Source organism: Myotis myotis, unplaced genomic scaffold (genome assembly GCF_014108235.1).
Source record: "Myotis myotis isolate mMyoMyo1 unplaced genomic scaffold, mMyoMyo1.p scaffold_m19_p_29, whole genome shotgun sequence".
NCBI lineage: Eukaryota > Metazoa > Chordata > Mammalia > Chiroptera > Vespertilionidae > Myotis > Myotis myotis.
Window position 1 is genome coordinate 1336422 of NW_023416334.1, and position 20043 is coordinate 1356464.

At 48.6% G+C, this 20043-nt stretch overlaps 1 protein-coding gene across 3 annotated transcripts; it reads right to left on the minus strand.

Moving 5' to 3' along the window:
• Window positions 1–327: 327 nt before the first annotated feature.
• Window positions 328–20002, minus strand: ATPAF2 (ATP synthase mitochondrial F1 complex assembly factor 2). 3 transcript variants are annotated; one of them, XM_036296301.1, is made up of 8 exons: window positions 19707–19996; window positions 11398–11442; window positions 11009–11154; window positions 9510–9607; window positions 7296–7376; window positions 3266–3378; window positions 2714–2829; window positions 328–697 (listed from the first exon to the last, which is right to left on the minus strand). In XM_036296301.1, the coding sequence occupies exons 1-8, from the start codon at window positions 19852–19854 to the stop codon at window positions 560–562; spliced, it is 885 nt and encodes a 294-aa protein (XP_036152194.1). In that variant the 5' UTR covers window positions 19855–19996; the 3' UTR covers window positions 328–559. The 3 variants fall into 3 exon arrangements, with proteins under 3 accessions (XP_036152194.1, XP_036152195.1, XP_036152196.1); XM_036296302.1 differs by lacking the exon at window positions 7296–7376 and having other exon boundaries at window positions 19707–19999; XM_036296303.1 differs by lacking the exons at window positions 2714–2829; window positions 3266–3378 and having other exon boundaries at window positions 19707–20002.
• Window positions 20003–20043: the final 41 nt, after the last annotated feature.

Below are 20043 nucleotides of genomic sequence, written 5' to 3' on the forward strand. Positions count from 1 at the left end.
GCCGCCAGGGCTCTTCGTCCAGAAATAATGGGCATTTCTACTTTCAAGAGTACATTATTACTTTTTTCCTGAAATAGTAGGAACAGGTAGAAACAATCAGCTTAGACCAAAAAGACTCACTTTCCAAAGATCGTTTGACTAAACACCCGGGGAAAGCTTTTGGGCTGAGGGTCAAGGGCCCCACAGAGACACAGAGTTCATGGAGCTGTTTGCGGACGGGGTGACGACAGGCGGCAGGTACCAACCTGCTGGGGATCTAGGTGAGCCCCAGGTATAACAAGGAGATGAGGGTATGTGGAGGCGCAAATGAAAACAGGGCTCAACATCTTTCCAGGGTGGAGAAATGTGTAATACAGTCAGGGTTGAGAAAGCCATCGTATACCTTGTCCCCTCGCTGGCTGGGGCAGGGGCCCTGGGGTGGACTCAAGCAGACCTCCAGACCGCCGCACTGTCTCAGGCCCCCAGTCGACACCGTGTGGCGGCCAGGCCGTGTGTCCGCAGGCCTGGGAGCCGGGCGTCCGCAGCCTCTGTCCCCGGCGTGCCATGCGCACCGCCCGCCTCACTCCTGCAGGAGCTTGTGCTTGACCGTGGTGCTCTCGGAGCAGAGGTGGACAAAGAGGGTGCCTGCGGCCGTGCGTGCCCGGAGCTCCCGCAGCTCATAGTCATGGGCCCATTCCACGTGGCCCCACTTCTGGATCTGAGGAAAGGACAAGAGATGTTGAGTGAGCAGCTCAGTGCCCAGCTGCTGCAAGCCCGAGCCACACACCACCCTATAGCTGGACTGAGGGGCCCGGGGAAGCACACACAGGTGGCCAGAGCAGGCGCCGCCTTCCACAGGGTGTGGATGGTCTAGGAGGGTAAAGTCCAGGCCCAGGGCCAGCAGGCACCGAAACCACATGCATCTTCCCTGAGGCCCACCTGTGTGCCATCCCTCTCTCACACGTCTTCCCACAAAGAGGCTGGTGCAGGCAACCTGTAATGCCACCCTCTCCTGCGCTGCCTCACCAGCTGGGCTGCACGTGGCCCCCACGGAAGTGGGATGAAAAACATCAACCAAGGCCACACTGTCATTTCATCTGTGACTGCTAGGGCATGGTTGCAGACCTCTCTCCAGATTCTAAGCTACAGGAGAAACCCCAGACAGTGTGGCTATCCAGATGTCAGTAGAGCTGCACTCCGCCCTGCTGACTCCTCCCTGGCCCGGGCCCAGGAAGCCTGGCCCAGCCGCCCACCTTCTCGGAGAAGAGTCAGCCCAGCCACAGCAGCTCTTGGCACTTCTGGGCTCCTCGTCTCACCTGGACAAGTGTGATCAGCCACCTGAAGAGCATGCTCTCCTTTCAGAGCGCGCACAATCCAGGTCGCTCCCATTTTGTGGCAGATCAAACGTGAAGTTCAGGAAACAACGGCCTGGCTTGGGTCCCACAGTCAAAAGCAGAGCCCAGACCAGAACCAGGTTCCTGGCTCCCTATCTCTCAGAGCCCGCCCAGCCTCACACCCTCACAGGTTGCCTCTCTACCCCATAACTGCTTCTAACACTCAGAGAATAGCTAGCCTCTTTTGTGATACAGACCCAGTTTTCCCAGGCATTTTTCTGAAGAGGTGACTAGAAGGACTTGAGCAATACTGCCATTATAAGAGGGTTTCATCATGCTAGGAACCAATTTGTAATAGCAATTAACTTTAGGAAGTTGGAGAAATAACAATAGCAAAGGTTGCAAAGACTGTCATAATTCTCAGTTAAACAAATGCAAGCCCTGCTCTGGCCGGTGTGTCCAGTGGTTAGAGCATCATCCTGTGCACGGCAGTATATCAGGTTCGATCCCTGGTCAGGACACATATGGAAGGCAACCAATTGATGTTCTCTGTCACATCGATGTCACATCTTTCTCCTCCCGCCTCCTCTAAAATCAGTACACATGTCCTCGGGTGAGAATTTAAGAAAACAATTCAGCCCTGGGCAGTGTGCCTCAGTTGGTTGAGCGTCCTCCTGGGCACCGAGGGGTTGCTGGTTCGATTCCTAGTCGAGGCACATGTCCAAGTTGTGGGCTCAGTCCTCAGTAGGGGGTGTACAGGAGGCAGCCAATCCATGTTTTGCTTTCTCATCAATGTTTCTCTCCCTCTCTCCCTCTCCCTACCTTTCTGGAAAAAAAAAAAAATTAAAAAGCAAATGACAGCAGAACAGACCCTAATTCTGCGTCACTACATCAGCACCGTGCACAGTAGCAGCTCACGCTGCCCTCCCTGCCATGTAGACGCCCTGTGTGAATGTCAGGGCACAAAGGCTGTCTCCAAGAGCAATCACGTGGCTCCCAGCCATTTTAATAGCCCACTTTCAGGTGTGCCGGGCCCAAGCAATCTTGATTTGCCACCTGCAGGGTGGGGGGTGAAGGCCTGGACCTGGAGTCACCTGGCTCCAGCATTTTCTGAGGGACTGACCTGTGCCTTGGTTTCCTCCTGTGTAAATGGGCATAACAGCAGCCCCCACCTGACCAGGTTGTTTAGAGGAGGTGAGGCAATGAGGGAGAGCTGAGCACGATGCTGGGATGCAGTGGCAGTGCTCACCGTGATTTTATCATCACCTGTTGCAGTTTGTTATTTACACAAAAGTAATAAAATAGATGGGTTAGCTACCCCCGGTCCCCCAGGTAGTCTGAATCTGGAGGGGGGAGGTGGGGACTTGAGGTGCTCGCCTCTGGGCCACTGCAAACCTCACCTGGTACTCCTCCTCCAGGCGTGACAGCAGCACGGCCTGCTCCACTGTCAGGCGCAGGTCCATCAGGCCCAAGGTCAGCATCACGGACTTGAGTTGGGTCACGACGAACTCAATCCCTTCCGGGACACAAGCCAAGTCAGGGTCCAGGACACCTCCACCCGGAAACCGAGCAGTTGCTAGACCTACTCCTGTGAGTCCCTACACCCTAGAGGTGGGGAGACAAGTCACAGGGCACAGGGCTTCTTGACCGGCTCTAGATCCATCCTCCTCCTCTTCCAAGAGGGGAGAGCCCTCCTCTGCTCCTACCTGGGGTGGCCACGTGACTGGAACCATTCCACCCTTCCCCAGTGACTGGTTCACGGATGGGTCGATGAGACTTGAACTTATGAAGAGAAAGCCAACCTTCTCCTGGAAGGGTGTGAGCCTGCTGTCCCCTCAGACTGAGCAAAAAGTGAGCGTCAGACCCACCCCTAGCGCGCTCCTGTGACCCTCCAGCTATGGACACCCATGCCGATCCCTCCACACCCCCGGGCCTAGGAAATGCCTGCATACCTTGTAGGGCCCACATGTTGTAAGATGCCAGGTGGCTGACGAGCACCTCCCGAGTCCTGGCTGGGATGCTGGGCCCCATTATGCTGGTGGAAGAGCCAATCTCCACGCCATACCTGAAAGGAAAGGCTTTGGTTGCTGTGCACTTCAGCTTTGCCCAGAAGCAAAGCCCTAAACTGCTAAGCAGGTGTGCACCCCTTGAGGGCAAGTGGTGAAGAAGTCAGTCTCGGGGATTCTGGGAGCAACTACCATGGTGGTCAGTGACCTTCTGACCTAGTAATTTCTATTATGAGCAAAGCCAGAGGATCAAGAAACTGCCCTGTCCTGGCAGTGTTGCTCAGTGGTTGAGCACAGACCCATGAACCAGGAGGACACGTTCCGATTCCCAGTCAGGGCACATGCTGGGATTGCGGGCTCAATCCCCAGTGGGGTGCACGCAGGAAGGCAGCCAGTTAATTCTCTCTCATCATTGATGTTTCCGTCTCTCCCTCTCCCTTCCTCTATCTGAAATCAATAAAATAAAATAAATTTTTTAAAAGCACTTACCCCGAATGGAGGCACAGGTAAGCAAGTTGTGCCGGCAGGGAACTCTCTTTGCCTAGGGTCTCCAGCAAAAGCATGGGCTACCTGCTTTTTAAACTTTTCAAGAAACAATTTTCACATTGAGGTCATAAATTATTTCTTTCAAATATTGTTTTCCTTACAATAATATCTGTGTAGGTCCTATATTATTTGACCACTTTATCAAATATTTATTAAGCCTCTACTATATACAAGGCATTGTTTTTTGTATGGGACATGAGCTGGCTTCAAGAATGATACCTTTTCAAGAACAATCATAGCTACATAAAATACAGGAAAAACGCCCTGACCGGTTTGGCTCAGTGGATAGAGCATCAGCCTGTGGACTGTAGGGTCCCAGGTTTGATTCCAGTCAAGGGCATGTACCCTGGTTACGGGCACATCCCCAGTAGGGGGAGTGCAGGAGGCAGCTGATCGATGTTTCTCTCTCATCGATGTTTCTAACTCTCTATCCCTCTCCCTTCCTCTCTGTACAAAATCAATAAAATATATTTTTAAAATAAAAATAAAAATACAGGAAAAACATAATGGAATAAAAGCAATTTAGTACCCATCTGGCACCATACATACTATTTACAAAATTATTGACTATATTCCCTATGCTAAATTTTATATCCCCATGACTATTTTGTAACTACCAATTTGAGCTTTTTTTAAAAATCCTCACCTGAGAATATTTTTCCATTGCTTTTTAGAGAGAGAGAAAAGGAGGGAGGGGGCATGGGAGGAGAGAGAGAGAAACATGGATGTGAGAGAGACACATCGATTGGTTGCCTACCACACAAGCCCCAACTGGGCCCCGGGGATTGAACCTGCAACCCTTGACCAGGAATCAAACCCATGACCCTTCAGTGCATGGGCCAACATTCTAACCACTGAACCACACCAGCCAAGGAGCAATTTTTTGTGCTTCTTAGTCCCTTCATCTTTTTCATCAAGCCTCCAAGCCCCTAACCCTTTGACAACTATCAAAATTTTCTGAGTCTGTTTGTTTTATTTTGTTGTTTACATTCCACATATAAGTGAAATCATATGGTATGTGTCTTTCTCTGGGCACATATCCTGTAAGTCCATCCATGTTGTCATAAATGGTAAGATTTCGTTCTTTTTTATGGCCAATATTTCACTGTATATATGTACCATATCTTCTTTATCCATTTGTCTATTAGCTATTGTAAATACTTCAATGATCATGCAGATGCATATGTTTTGGGGTTTCTTGAAATAATTACCCAGAAGTAGAATTGCTGGGTCTTTCTCTGTCTCTTGTTGTAGCCTTTGTTTTAAAGCCTATTTTGTCTGGTATAAGTATTGCTATTCTAGCTTTTGTTTCCATTTTCATGAATAACTTTCCCATCCCTTTATTGCAGTCTGTATATATCTTTCTATCTGAAGTGAGTCTCTTGTAGATAGCATATATATGAGTTTGCTTTCATATCCACTCAGGCACTCTTGTCTTTTGATTGGATTATTGAATCCATTTGCATTTAAAGTAATTGTTGATAGATATGTATTTATTGCCATTTTATTATTCATATTCTTGATTTTTTTTCTTCTTAAAGAAGATCCTTTAACATTACTTGTAATTTTGGTTTGGTGGTGATGAACTCCTTTAGCTTTTTTCTTATCTGGGAAGCTCTTTACCTGAATTTCAATTCTAAATGAGAGCTTTGCTGGGTAATTTTGGTTGTAGGTCCTTGCTTTTCATCACTTTGAATATTTCATGCCAATCCCTTCAGGCCTGCTAAGTTTTTGTTGAGAAATCAACTGAAAGTCTTAAGGGAACTCCCTTGTAGGTAACTGTTTTTCTCTTGCTGCTTTTAAGATTCTGTCTTTAAACTTTGGTATATTAATTATCGTGTCTTGGTGTGGGTCTCCTTGGATTCATCTTGTTTGGGACTCTGTGCTTCCTGGACTTGTGTACCTTTTTCTTTCACCAAGTTAGGTGAAACTGTCAATTTTTAAAACAGGTTTTCAATTCCTTTCTCTCTTCTCCTTCTGGCACCCTCATGAAGTGAATGTTGGTACGTTTGATATTGACTCAGAAGCCCCTTAAACTATCCTCATTTTTTTTGGTATTCATTTTTCTTTTTGCTGTTCTAATTGGGTATTTTCTCCTTCCTTATGTTTCAAATCGCTGATTCAATCCTCTGCTTCATCTACGGTACTGTTGATTCCTTCTAGTGTATTCCTCATTTCAGTTATGTAATTCTTCATTTCTGACTGGTCCTTTTCTATATTTTCTATCGCTCTGTTGAAGTTCTCACTGAGAACTGCTTTCAGAGCTGCTACCCTAGTGCTGGAGTTCAGAGCTAATAAGTCTGTGCACAGACCCTTTAAGAGGAACACCTGGGACTCCAGCAACCTTTCCTCACTCACCCATAATCCCCGCTGGTTTTCACAGCTAGAGGTTGTGAGGGCTTCTCTTCCAGGCACTGGAACCATGGACTAGGAAGCATGGTGTAGGATTGGGACCCCTCTCTCTTGAGGGGGGACCTCGACAGCTGAGATATCCCTCCTGATTTTTAACCATCACACATGGGTGTGGGACCTGCCTGTTCTGCATCTCCACCCCTCCTACCAGTCTCATGTGGCTTCTTCTGTATATCCTTAGTTATGGGACATCTGTTCAGCTAAATATCAGGTAGTTCTTAACAATGGTTGTTCTTTAGTTTAGTTTTAATTTTGATGCGGTCATGGGAAGATGCAAGTACCACATTTACCTACTCTGCCATTTGACCAGAAGCCGTATTTTCTTTCATATTTCACTGATTTTTCCCATTGGTTTAGAAACAGTCTTTCTGAAATTTCTAATAGTACCAATGGAACATAGCAAATGGCCCAGTTTTTCTGTAAATTATTTTATTTTTATTTTTTTAAAAATATATTTTATTGATTTTTTACAGAGAGGAAGGGAGAGGAATAGAGAGTTGGAAACATCGATGAGAGAGAGACGTCGATCAGCTGCCTCCTGCACACCCTCTACTGGGGATGTGCCCACAACCAAGGTACATGCCCTTGACCGGAATCGAACCTGAGACCCTTGAGTCCGCAGGCCGAAGCTCTATCCACTGAGCCAAACCAGTTAGGGCTTTCTGTAAATTATTAACAAGAAATCTCAACTGCCACAAAAAGCTAACAATTTTGTATTGTAACAGAGATCTCCAGGTACCTAAATATTGTTGTATTTCATTAGACACAAAAGTGACATTGTATCCTCATAGTTCTTACACAGCACTATATTTGTTACATTTTACTTGATCCTTTAATACACTCTCTATGCCTTTTACTATAGAATCCAAGGATGTCTGGCACATAGCGGGCACTCAAAAAATGTGTACAAATAACACAGACTGACTGACAGACATCACTTTTGTGAAAAAAAAGCTATGCCAAAAACTACTCCACATAAGCTTACAAAATATTGTGAGGTCAAGACAGTAGCCCTTACCTTTTCTCAGCCCATTCTAGGATTGGGTCCCACTCGTTCTTTTGAAGTTCCACTAATGTCTCTGGCTCTTCCACCCTGTAGCTAATTCATTGCAAAAATCACCTTCATTAATAAAAAAGTACAATTCCTTCATTCAGTGACAGACAACAGAAAAACACAAAAAGCAACAGCAAAAAGAACTTCACCCCTGCCCCACAAATCTTTCCCCTAAAGCAGTGGTTCTCAAAGTGAGGTCTTAGGGCCAGTAGCAGACCATCTGGGAATTTAAGAGCAAATTCTCAGGCCCCGCCCCATACCTACAGAAAGCAGAACCTCTGGAAGTGTTTTAACAAACCCTCTAGGGCAGCGGTTCTCAACCTGTGGGTCACGACCCCTTTGGTGGTCGAACGACCTTTCACAGGGGTTGCCTAAGACCATCCTGCATATCAGATATTTACATTACGATTTATAACAGTAGCAACATGACAGTTATGAAGTAGCAACGAAAATAATTTTTTGGTTGGGTCACAGCATGAGGAACTGTATTTAAAGGGCCAGAAGATTGAGAACCACTGCCTAGGGGTTCTAATGTAAGCCTGAGTTTCAGAACCACTGTCCTCAATGTCCCTAATTATGTGATGGGTCAAGGCTGGCAGCACTATGTCAGTACCATTCTAAACACTGATACTGTACCCTCAGATCCACGCAGTCCTAGGATGCTGACCGTGAATGCTACAGGGAACTGTCACTGCATCCCTACCTACCTGCACCCCTTCCCAGAGAGTGTGTTTCTGGCCACAGACCAAGCTGCCTATTTGGACTTCATGAGCCCACTTGCCTCCTGGCTACAGATGCAGCTGCTGCCACGGAGGCCTGACACCACGTGATGCCAGGCTACACTACTTGTTTTGAATAAGAGACACAGAGATGGACTCAGCTGAGGGGAGCTTAGCTGCAAGGCTTCATGGGACAGGAACCCAAGTGGGCACTGTGGAAACCAGTCTGGTGTGAGCGGAGGGGAGCAGAGAGATCATGAGAGTGCAAGCAAAGCTGGGCTGCTGAGGAGCAGACAGGTGTGCTGACTCTCTCCCTAGGCAGAGGGAGGAACTCCAGTAGCCAATCATCCAGCTCCATACCAGGTGACCAACTGTCCTTCATTTCCTATCAGGACCCCTGTATGGTTTTTAAGAAAACCCTTTTACCGGAGCTAAGTTGAATGGGTTTCTGTTCCCTGCAATCAGATGGCCCCCTAACACAGATGGGGACTTTCTGACTAGCAACTCAAAGCTGGCACTGCTGGCCGCCTCTCCAGGAGGCGCTCCCCCTCAGCCCCACTGCTGACTTCATGCCATCTGTGAGAACTCAGCCAGCGGGCACAGTGCAGCTCGGCCGCTTCAGCGCTGCTTCACCTTTCCCTCAACATCACTACCCAATTCGCTAAAGAACATAGAGAAGGAACTCCTTCGGCCTGATTCCTTCAACTGGGACACAGCTCTTTCCTCGCCTTCCGACTCCGACTAAAAATTGGCTCATTCCATTCTCAAGCCTGCTGGCACGCAGACAGATACATGGCAGCTTTCATGGGTATCCAGTTCACCCAGTCTCCATAGTCCTGTGAGTCATTGTTTATAATAAACCTGTGTGCGTGAGCTTGCAGGTTGTGAGGCTGCTTGGCTCTAAAATTGAGTTAATCAATTCATATATATATATATGACAAATGAAAAATGAAGAACATAGACAGGATGGGAAAATTTAGAAGTGGAGGAAGCTAGCTCCTGAATATCAACATCTGGCCATCCTGTGTCCAGGCTGACAAGTAGTGGATGGTAAGGATGCCGACGTGAGATTGTGCTGGTAGGCAGAAGCCTAGGGTCAGAGGCCCTGCTGGGGATTGGCAAGTGACCCTTGGTCCTGGAGCCTACAAGAGCTGCATACACCACCCCTCCCCCTCCTTCCCCCACGCCCCCCACCCCCCCACTCCCTGCTCCAGCCGAGGGATGGCTGGTGGGCTGTGGAAGAGCTGTGCCCAGGCTCCAACACTGCCGCAGCCAGGAGCTCCCCTTCCTCGGGGTTTGCAGAGCAGCTGAGTGCTGATGTCAACTAGCTTGCTCTCCCTGCCCAGTGAGGTAAAGGAAAAGGGCCTGCCTCTTCTTCTACTGATAACTGGGTAAACGAAGCACAACAGCCCAAGAACTCCCTAGGTCCAAGAGGAACGCTCATCTAAACATCAATTACCAGATGGTATCGGTGTCCAGAAACTTCACAGCTGCCCGGATCAGCTGGTCCTTGTTTCGTTGCGTTGGGTTGTCTAAAGACGTGTTGCACAATGTGGTCTGAATCAAAAGGCAGAGAGCCCTGTCACCACCCACTGGGCCCAGGCAAAAGCACTGCATTCCCGAGGACACCGTGTTCCACCACAGCATCACACAGAACCAGCCAGCGACACCCAGCAAGGAGCAGTGCCAAGCCAAAGCCTTTGACCCAAAGCCTCAGCTGCAGCACATCTAGTGAGAGCTTGCTACAGCCAGGTTCCGTGCCAGCAGAGCACTGTGTGATAGCTCATGGGACTCACAGAATATTCACAGAGGCCCTAGGATTAGTGTACTTCCCAAGGTCTCACACTCTTTTCTACCAGACTCTGTTGCATTCACTTGAATCCTCAGAAACCTTTGATAGGTACCATTATACCCATTTCAGAGATGTGGAAATGGAGTCCCAGAGAGGTCAAATTCAGTAAATAAGACACATAAGCATTACTAGAATTCAAATCTGACTGAACAACGTACCAGCTGGCTCCATTCACACCTCAGGAAGCAGGGGAACAACTCAGCCAAACCAGAACAGGGTTATTTTCCAGACTGGCCCTGTCGACAGCAGGCTGCTTAGGTACTCTGCCATTAACTTATAGCCCCATCACCCCATGTCATCCGACAGTCAAAGGAGCAGCCAGCACGCAGCAGGCTGTGAAGGTGTTGAGGAAGCGTGCTGGGATGCAGGCCGAGCCCGTGGGGGCAGGATGATAGCACCAACTCCAGTGTGGACTGCAAGCTCTCTCTGTAGGTGCCAGGGACCACACCCAGGCCTTTCCATGGGTCAGCTCACCCATCTGACCACTACGCCATGAGTGGGTGCTGTTATCACCCGCCTCTCCCAGATGGCGAACAATGGGGCTGAAAAGGGGCAGTAACTTGCCCAAGGTTAGTTTGGAAGCTGCAGGGCCTGAGCCCAGTCTAGCTGACCCTTCCTCACTGCTCTAGTGCCTCCGTGAGCCACCCTGTGTGAATGGGGGCTGCTCCATGGGGGTTCCTCACCTCACCCACCTGCCCCTTGGCTTCTTGAACCCAACCAATACTGACTGCCAACGTAGCTTCACAACGCTAGTCAGACAGACATGGTCCTGCCCGCCTGTGCTACCCACAGCGCAAACATTACACACTGTGCTGCTGACGGAACAAAGCCCAGCCGCACGACAGAAAGGGAGACAGCTGGGCAGTTAGTGGGGCACACCTGCCTGAGCCCAGGGGGGCGGCCGCCAGCCAGCACAGTGCTGAGCAGGAAGTGCAGGTGGCCAGGCCAAGGGGAATATTTGGCATATCCGAGGGGGCAAGTGATGCTGCAGGCTTTATTGCATCCCCGAGGGCTTTATTGCAATTTGGGTAGGAGTCTCCCAAGTTTTGCCAGGTGCCTAGAAAGCCAACAGCAGGCATCGGAATATAGGTGTGTGAACTTGTTACCAGATGCATGGTGTAGAACTTGATGGTGTCCTGCTGGGAGTCCCACTCAGTGGCCACTGCGATGGCCAGGGCCTCACTGGGGACAGTAAAGAGCTTGGCCTGGGGAGTTTTCAGCTTCCTGTGGTCCAGGTTTATCTCAAAGCCGCCTTGAAAGATCAAATGAAAACCTCTCAGGGACTGTTAAGTGGAATCAAGTGACCATTCTATATTTAGCTACTTGAACTGGTGCAGACAAAGACAACCCCCAGTCCCTCGGTGGAGGGCTTACAGAAACATATCCGACAAAAGTGTGAAAGGTCATCTCAACCACCCAACTGGCTGGAGATGAAACATGTTTCTACCCATCCACAGGGGGTGGGAAAGAGGCAGTCAAAATTTCAGACACTCACCTTCACCCTGTGTGATGGTGACATTCTGATAGAATCTCTTCCTTTCTGTGAGAAAGATTTTTCAAAAAGGCAGTTATAATCATGTCGAGACAGCTCAGGAAGCAACAAGACCAGCTTGCTAATGCTGACTGATTGGCTTGATTGTCATATCACTAGCCCAGGTCTGCCCTACTCTATGTGGCATAATCAACAGCTTCTGATTAAAGCTGGTGGTTCACTCTCCAGGGGGAAGGGAGGAACGTGACAACTGGTCAAGATCCCGCCAGCCCAGGGATAGTCGGATCACGCAGTATCACGAGCCTGCAGACCGTATGACCCGAAAGACTTTCCCAGCACCTTCTGCTCTAACTTCTAAGCATGTTCCTCCCACACCATCCCCACTAGCGCCGGCCGGTGCCAGCACAATGTGCCCAGAGATGGTGCCTGAGTGTGATAAAGCCAGAGGTCCATTCAAGGCAGGAGTGGAAAGCCAGGGTGAACGTGATGTGCGATGCATGCCTGTGATGCACAAGCAGTAAGCAGAGATCCCAGGAGCATTTCCCATCCCCTATACTAATTAATTAACCTAATTAACCAGCTTGCCTGTGTATTCAACAGGAACTCCAAACATTTCCTTTAGGAAGGAAAAATCTGTGTCCTGTTCTTCTGAAAATAACTTGAATAAAATCTTACATGAAAATATAAACACATTCTCCTCTTTCACCTGGGGGGATTAAAAACCAAGAGTACTGCCTCAGGAATTATGCAGATTCCTTCAATTCATAAAGAACAAATAGGTCACATTTTTGAAATTATAAACCATAGCCCAGTCCTTACCATCTGTGATAAACAAAATCATTCATTCATTCATTCATTCATTCATGTGTTTGTTCTTTCACATATTCATCAGGTACCTAAAGCCTTCAGAGTCTGACTAAAGTCAGTTATTGAAAATGATGACGTAGCATGTGAAGGAAAAGGAGATTCATTAGTTTTTAAAGCTTTCTGAGTTCTTTTAATTCTTAAAAAAATGTATTTTTATTGATTTCAGAGAGGAAGGGAAAGAGAGAGAGAGAGACAGAAACATCAATGATGAGAGAGAACCATCTATCGGCCACCTCCTGCAGCCCCCTACTAGGGTTGGGGCCCACAACCCAGGCATGTGCCCTGACCGGAAATTGAACCATGACCTCCTAGTTCATAGATTGACGCTCAACCACCAAGCCACACTGGTCAAGCTCAGTTGAAGTTTTATTAATTCAAATAGACTATGAAAACAAAACTTGGTTTATGTAGCGAGGAATGGAAAGAGAGCATCTGGTCTTACTACAAACATTATATTTTTATGTTTTGCACAACGTATTTTTTTTTTTTTCATGAATCTCACTTGCTATCATTAATGCTTACACATGGAAATTATATTCCCATGGTTGCACTTACTAAAATAAGACCCAAACTGGTTTCCCACAAAATATATTTGTGCCAACTATGTATCAGGTACTCTTCTAGGTACTTTGGATAAAACAGTGAATGAAACAAAAATCCATGTCTTCATAGAGTTCAAATTTTCTTTTTAAAGTGATCAGATCTGACAATTGAGATGATGCTACATTATTATAGCACAATTTACCATCTTCATCTGAATTATAATACTGAGTCTCTCACCCAGCTGACGCCAACACCAGAGGCTTACCCCACCCTGCTGCGCTTACATTTCCTTACTGTACAGGCTGCCAGTCACACTCAGATGGCAGGTGCGAGTGTCTGCAGGCTCCTTGTGTGTGTCTGGAGGTCTGGATCAAGGCATCCAGATGACAGCCAGGATGCTCGCCAATGTCTGGGCTGGGCAGCATGTCTACAGCCAGGCCAAGCAGGAAGTGGGAAGAGCTTTGAAGGCTCTGACTCATCACTGGGGTGTGGGTGGGGATCCTCCCCTGAGCAGGAAGTGTCAACGGAGAGCATTCTAGCACACTGCACCACACAGCCCTGGGAAATGGGTCCAGGAGACCCGGGTGCCAAGGAATGGACTCTTGACAGCACAGGCTGAAGCATCCAAAGATAGCCAGGACAGCAGGGTTTCTTTCCCACGAGGGAAGTCTCTTGGGTTTTTTTTTTTGTTTCTTCCTGCTTTGCAAGCCAGGCCTTGGCTCCTCTGCCCTGGCCAGGCCCACTTCTTTATCTGTTAAGAGGAAGAAAAAACTGGAAGGGAGTGGGATGGATGCAGGGCCAAGGAAGGGGCAACCAAAATTGCTCAAAACAGGAGAAAACCAAGAGATAACAACTGGGCAAAAGGAGCTCAAAGGCTGCTGGGCTCATGTGCGGGTGTTTAGTCAGGTGTTCTCCTGAATGGAGCAGGCTTGGAAGTTTGAAATAAACTTTGGTGAGTATGAATCCCTTTCTAGGAAGTGTGATAAGTCCTGGCAACAGGACTCAAAGTTCACCCCCACCCTAGAGGGACTAACTCTCCTGCGGGAACACAGACACTAAACCAGCCAAACAATAAAGGGGCGTGATAGCCAAAGTCAAGGAACAGAGACACACGTTGGGGGAGCTCGGTCACCTTGTGGGCTAAAGGAAGAGCTCCCAGCAGTCAGCTCCATCTGGGACCTGCAGAGCAAGGAGTTAGTCCATCTGCATTGATGGATTCATTTTTGGAGGGTGTGTATTGCCGGGAGCCGGTCCATGCTTGCTGTTTCAAAGGACCTGGCATATATGGCATAGTGTTAAAATGTTTGCTCACCTTCTTGGCACTATATGTTTTAACCAAGGTCTCCTCTCTGAGAAAGGTTGTTTCCCCAGGTAGGGATTTTCCCCTGAAGTTAGGGAGGGAATAAAACCCCTCAACTAAGTGCCAGGCGGGTAATTAATCACTTTAACTACGAACAATCATGCTTAAGCTACATAATCTTTACTCCCTGGAATGGAGATAAGAAACGCCCTAACCTTTGGAATAGAGATTGATAGGATTGGAATCAACTGGTATAAATACAGATGTAACAAGACAGCAAGACACAGAACTTAGAAGACAGAACCAAGAGGCACAGAACCTAGACCAGAACCTACACAGAACCTAGAGACAGAACATGGCAAAAGATCCTGGACAGAAACTGGCCTCAGAACCTAGAGACAGAACCTAGCGAGAGAACATGGCAAAAGATCCTGGACTGAACCTGACTACAGAAACTGGCAAGAGAACCTGACTAGAACCTGGTGACTGAACCTGGCTGGAGAACCTAGCGAGGGAACATGGCTACAGAACTTGGCTGGAGAACCTGGAGAACCTAGCAAGAGAACATGGACACAGAACCTGGCTGGAGATCCGAACCAGAACTTCGCTGGAGATCCAGACCAGAACTTGGCTAGAGATCCTGGCTAGGCTGCTGATCAACTGAACATTGTCTCCGTGTCATTCCTTCTTCGCCGACTCCATCCACACCTTTGGGGACCCCTGGACCTGCTGGGGCAGGACTCCAGCAGTGTATGAAAGAGTTTCCAGCAGAGGAAACAGCTTACACAAAAGTCTGGGGCCTCAAGGGAGCACAGAGTTCTGTGGAACTAGAAAGAGGGTCAGGAGAAGACTAGCTATCCAGCAGGTGCCCAGAGGGGGTAGGTTACAGTAAGGAGGACAGGAGGGCGTCAGGTAAGGAGTTCTCATAGGCAAATATGATCTGGAAAATTCACTGGCGGGAGTCATGCTCCCCCACAATGACAGAAGATGAAGGTTCTTCACCTGGGCTCTCGAAGGCCTTGGGTCACATAAGACATCACGAGGCCCCGAGAAGTCTAGGAGCCTCCCCGAGGCTCATGAATACAGGCCTGGCCGACAGCAACAGGAACACCATCTTTAAAGGTGCAGAAACAGCCTAACCTTGCAGGAGCACACACAACTCGGGTCTCTTTTGAGTATGAATCACTCCCTTTACAGAACATCTGTTTTTGTGGCAAAAACACACCCAGTGGCTTTTAAGAGACAATTTTGTGGACTACGTAGATACAAAGAAATGGGTATGTAAAGAAGTGTTGACTTTAAAAAGCTGACCACAAGCAAACAGGCTATACAAGCAGAGAGAAGTTAATAAGAAAACATGCTCCTGTGAAGAGTGCTGAATTGGAAATTAATGTCCATTGGGTCCCAGTTCCTGTGAAGTTGCTTCACTCCATATAAAAAAACAGGCTATTTTCTGTGTCACTTGCCCCTACACTGCTCCTCCTGTCCTAGGTTTCATGGACCAGTAAATGATCTTTCTACCAGTCCCAATTACCGCGCTGGCCTTTGCTTTGTAAGGACTCAAAATCTCAGAACTACAACTCCCGCTGTGCACCAAGAATCTTTTTAAACAGTGCCATCTGGCGGTGCTTAAGCCTTAAAACTGAAATTCTCTCTAGGGATATGCCTCCATTCACAATGGGAGGAGAGGGGGCTCTGACCAACTGTTTCTGGTATCAAAAGTTTTCACGCCAACAATATAAAGAACTCTTACAACTCAACAATAAAAAGACAAATAACCCAATTAAAAATGGTCAAAGGATCTGAATAGATATTTCTCCAAAGAAAATATACAAATGCCCAATAAGCACATAAAAATCGGCTCAACATCATTCACCACCAGGGAAATGCAAATCAAAACCAGGATGGCTATAATAAAAAAGGCTGTGAGGATGTGGAGAATTGGGACTTTCATGCACTGCTAGTGGGAATGTAAAATGGTGCAGCCACCTTGGAAAGCAGTGTGTTAGTTCCTCAAAAGGTGAAACGGTTACCATTTGACCCAAAAATTGTACTTTTGGATATGTGAGGGATGAAAACATATGCCCATATAAAAACTTGTACAAGAATGTTTATAGCAACATTATGCAAGACAGTCAAAAGATGGAAACAACTCAAATGTTCATCGATTGATGAATGGATAAATAAGATGGAATATTATTCAGCAATGAAAAATAACAGAGTACTAATACATGCTTCAACTTAGGTAAACCTTGAAAACATTCTAAGTGGGGGGGGGGGGGGGGAGCCAGTCAAAAAAGACCACATTCCATTTATATAAAATGTTCAAAATAGGGAAACCTATAGAAACAGAAACTAGTGCTGCCTACAGCTGGAGGAGACAATGGGAGGGTGATAGCTAAAGGGCACAGGGTTTCTTTTTGAGATAATAAAAATGTTCTAGAATTGACTGTGGTGATGGTTGCATAATTCTGTGACTATACTAAAAACCATGCAATTGTACACTTTAAATAAGTGGAGAATAACTGAATTATACCTCACTATATCTGTTATAAAATTCTTCAGGCCGAATGTATCTGCTATAGCAATTAATGTAAATGGGCTAAATGACTAAACACACTTTTTCCAAATTGTTGTAGCATCTAGAGCAGAGGCGGGCAATTTTTTTTCTGTAATGAGCTAAATAGTAAATATTTTAGACTTTGCAGGCCATTCGGTCTCTATTGTAACTACTCAACTCTGCTACTGTAGTGAAAGTAGTCCCAGACAATATGTAAATGAAAGTGTAGCTGTGTGCCAATAAAACTTTAATATGAAAACAGGTGGCAGGCTGGATGCCTTATCTTCAGATTCTCCCTCAATCTACCACAACCATGAGAAAGATGCGTCTGAGGTGGTAGACTCTGAGGAGCTAAATGACTTGACCAGGTGACAGAAAACCTGCAGACGGAGCAGACAAGACTTCTAACCTTGACTTCACTGGGCGTTTGCACAGCCACACATGCTGCCTCTCTAGAACACCTTCCCTTCCACGCAGCTGGTACAGCCTCACACAGGTCTCCTTATTGCAGCATCTCCTCTAACACCCAAGCCGACCTTGCTTAACCCCTCTTTCCTTCTGACCAACTTCAATGACATGGCCATTCCTACGAGGCCAAGATCAATCTACCTGCCAGGTGAAATCTTCATCAAGGCCCCTTTTGGATTTAACCTTCTGCCGTGCCAAAGACTCAGAATCTCACCACTGGCAAAGTCTCTGTAGATCACTCATAGGCCTGGTTCACATATCCCCCTCCCGCTGTGCTTTATTATCTCTTTCATTCATATTTCCTTCCACAGTTGACTACCTACCATGTGCCAAGTATTTCCAAGAGCCCAAACTAGTAAATATGCAGTAGAAAGGAAACGGAGCCCTGGCTGGGTGGCTTAGTTGGTTAGAGCCGTCCCAATATGCCAAGGCTGTGGGTTCAGTCCCTGGCCAGGGCACATACAAGAATCAACCAATGAATGCATAAATTAGTGGAAACAAATTGATGTTTCTCTCTCTCACAAATCAATTGGGAAAAAAATTCTCTAAAAAATAATAATAATAAAGGAAAAGGAGATGGCAGATGAAGTACCACCATAATGGGAAGTGGCATCCACTAACCTCAATTAGCCCTCTGCTTTTGCCAACTTAAGTGAACCCTACCTTCCATTTTCCTCTACACACTCACACAGACATTCCAAATGTGTGGGGTTTTCCCACCAACCAACTCTGCAACACCACCTGGGAGTCCTACAGTTCAATTAAGTTCTGACACTATCCACTTGGGAGTTAGTATCGATCCCACATGTTAATGGTTGAGTTCCACAAGACTGCCCACCCCACCCGACCCCTTCAGATTCCTGTGCTTCTGACCAAGCCAACCGGCTATACATTGGAGGTTCCAATGATGCCTCCTCAGGTTTGATTAAATGCTAGAACAACTCACAAAACTCAAGAAAACATTTCACTTACCAGATTAAAGATTTACTATAAAAGGATATGACTCAGGAATGGCCAGATGGAAGAAATGCGTAAGGGAAGGTACCTGGGAAGGGGAGAGGAGCTTCCAAGCCCTTTCTGGACATGCCACGCTCCGGGCATGTCTGCATGCTCACCACCCCAGAAGCTCTCCAAACCTCTCAGAAGCTTCATTAAGGAGGCATACAGGCCATTAATGATCAAGTCAATCTCTAGCCCCTCTTCCTTCCCTGGAGGTCAGGGGATAGGGCTGAAAGGTCAACCTTCTTAGCACATGGTTGGTTCCCATGGCAACCAGTCCCCATCCCTGGGAATTTCCTAAAGGTCACCTCACTGACATCAGCTTGGGTGTGGCTGACAGACACTCCTGTCATCTTTCACACTCTGGAGCTCCTTGAGGACAAAAGACCAACGATTTTGGCAAAAGATCCTCTCTGGCTTTTAGGAGCTATGTGCCAGGACTATAGACATACTCTCTTAAAAGTCCCAATGATCACAGATGTCCTTCCTTCTTCCTCTTTAGTGCTCTTCATGGCCTACCTCCATACCCTTCACCTGGGCCCTGAAAGGTGACACCTCAGCTCCCAGCTGTATCCGACATTTGTATAAAGTTATGGAGCTAAAAGAAGGACCCTCAGAGGCAACCTAGTCCTTTGACTCATAAGAAAATGAGGCCAAAGATCACACAGCGCCAGCCGGCTGCGCCCTGCCCAGCCACGTGCTGCAGCCTTTGCCTTCGGAAGTGCAGCGTCACAGCAGGGCCCGCGCCCCCACGGCCCCTCCGGATGGTTCCAGCTGCCGCCCTTTCCCTCCCGCTCCAGCTCCTACTCACCTACCAACTCTCGGGTCACAGGTTCTTTCAAAGCCCAAGGCCCTTTCCGACACCCCAGGGCGGGAGTAGGAGCTCTGTGTCCGCACAGCTTCCCGCACCTCCCTCACCACGGGGCCTACAAGCTTCCACTTAACGCGGCTGCGACCACCTGCGCGTGACAACGAGCACCGCCCGGCGAGGACCGAGGTCTGCCTCGAGGCTCGCTGGGCCTCCCGCCCCCGGCGCAGAAAACGTCACCGCATGCAGGAGAGCCACCCTCTTCGCTCACCCCTGAAGCCCCTCCGCAGAAGCAGGGAGAGCCACTGCCCTCCAGGCCTCAGCAGTCAGAGTGCAGGGGCCCGAGGTCGCATGGCCGCCTCGGCAGAGGCGCAGGGCTGGGCGGGCAGGGAGCGCCCTCCGACTCGGCCCTCCGCTGACCTGCGGCTGCTGTGACCTTGGGGGCAGTCCTGACGCCGCACCCAACTCCCCGTTTCCGTCTGGAAACCGGGATAGCTCTGCTTCCCTAGCCGAGAAGAGAGCACACCCTTCCGGAAACACCGCCCTGCCCCAGGCCAACTCCTGGCTCCTGCCCTGAAGGGACGTGAGCGATGCGCACCCTCGGGGTCCCGGCCCTCGTCTGGGGCCCTCGCGGTCTAACAGGGCCGACGGCCCAGGACCCCCGCGAGCTTGAGCCCGGCCTCGGGGCCCCGCCCGCCAGAGCCTCTCAGCCCACCTACGCCCGCTCGGCCCCTGGCCAAAGGGGGACGTGCCCTGGCCTCCCTTACCCGCCGGGGGAGCGTAGGCCCGGAATGGGAACGGGATGTTTGCCCCCTTCCCCACGGAGGCCGTGGGACCACCGGAGGGTCGGTTCAGGAGACGGCGCCATCCATCCCGCAGGCAGAGGCAGCTCCTCCACATCGCGCCGGAGCTCATGGGGGCACAACTGGTGCGAAATCTGAGAGCAGGAAACAGAGCGAAAGGATCCGCAAGCTGCACGCTCTGGCTGTTCGGAAACCTCCCTCCGCCTCCTCAGAGCCCTCAGACTCCCGTGGACGCCGCCATTTTCCGCAGGTCGCGGGCGCCGCGCCGTCACTCCCGAGCGCCTGCCGCGCACGCCCGCAG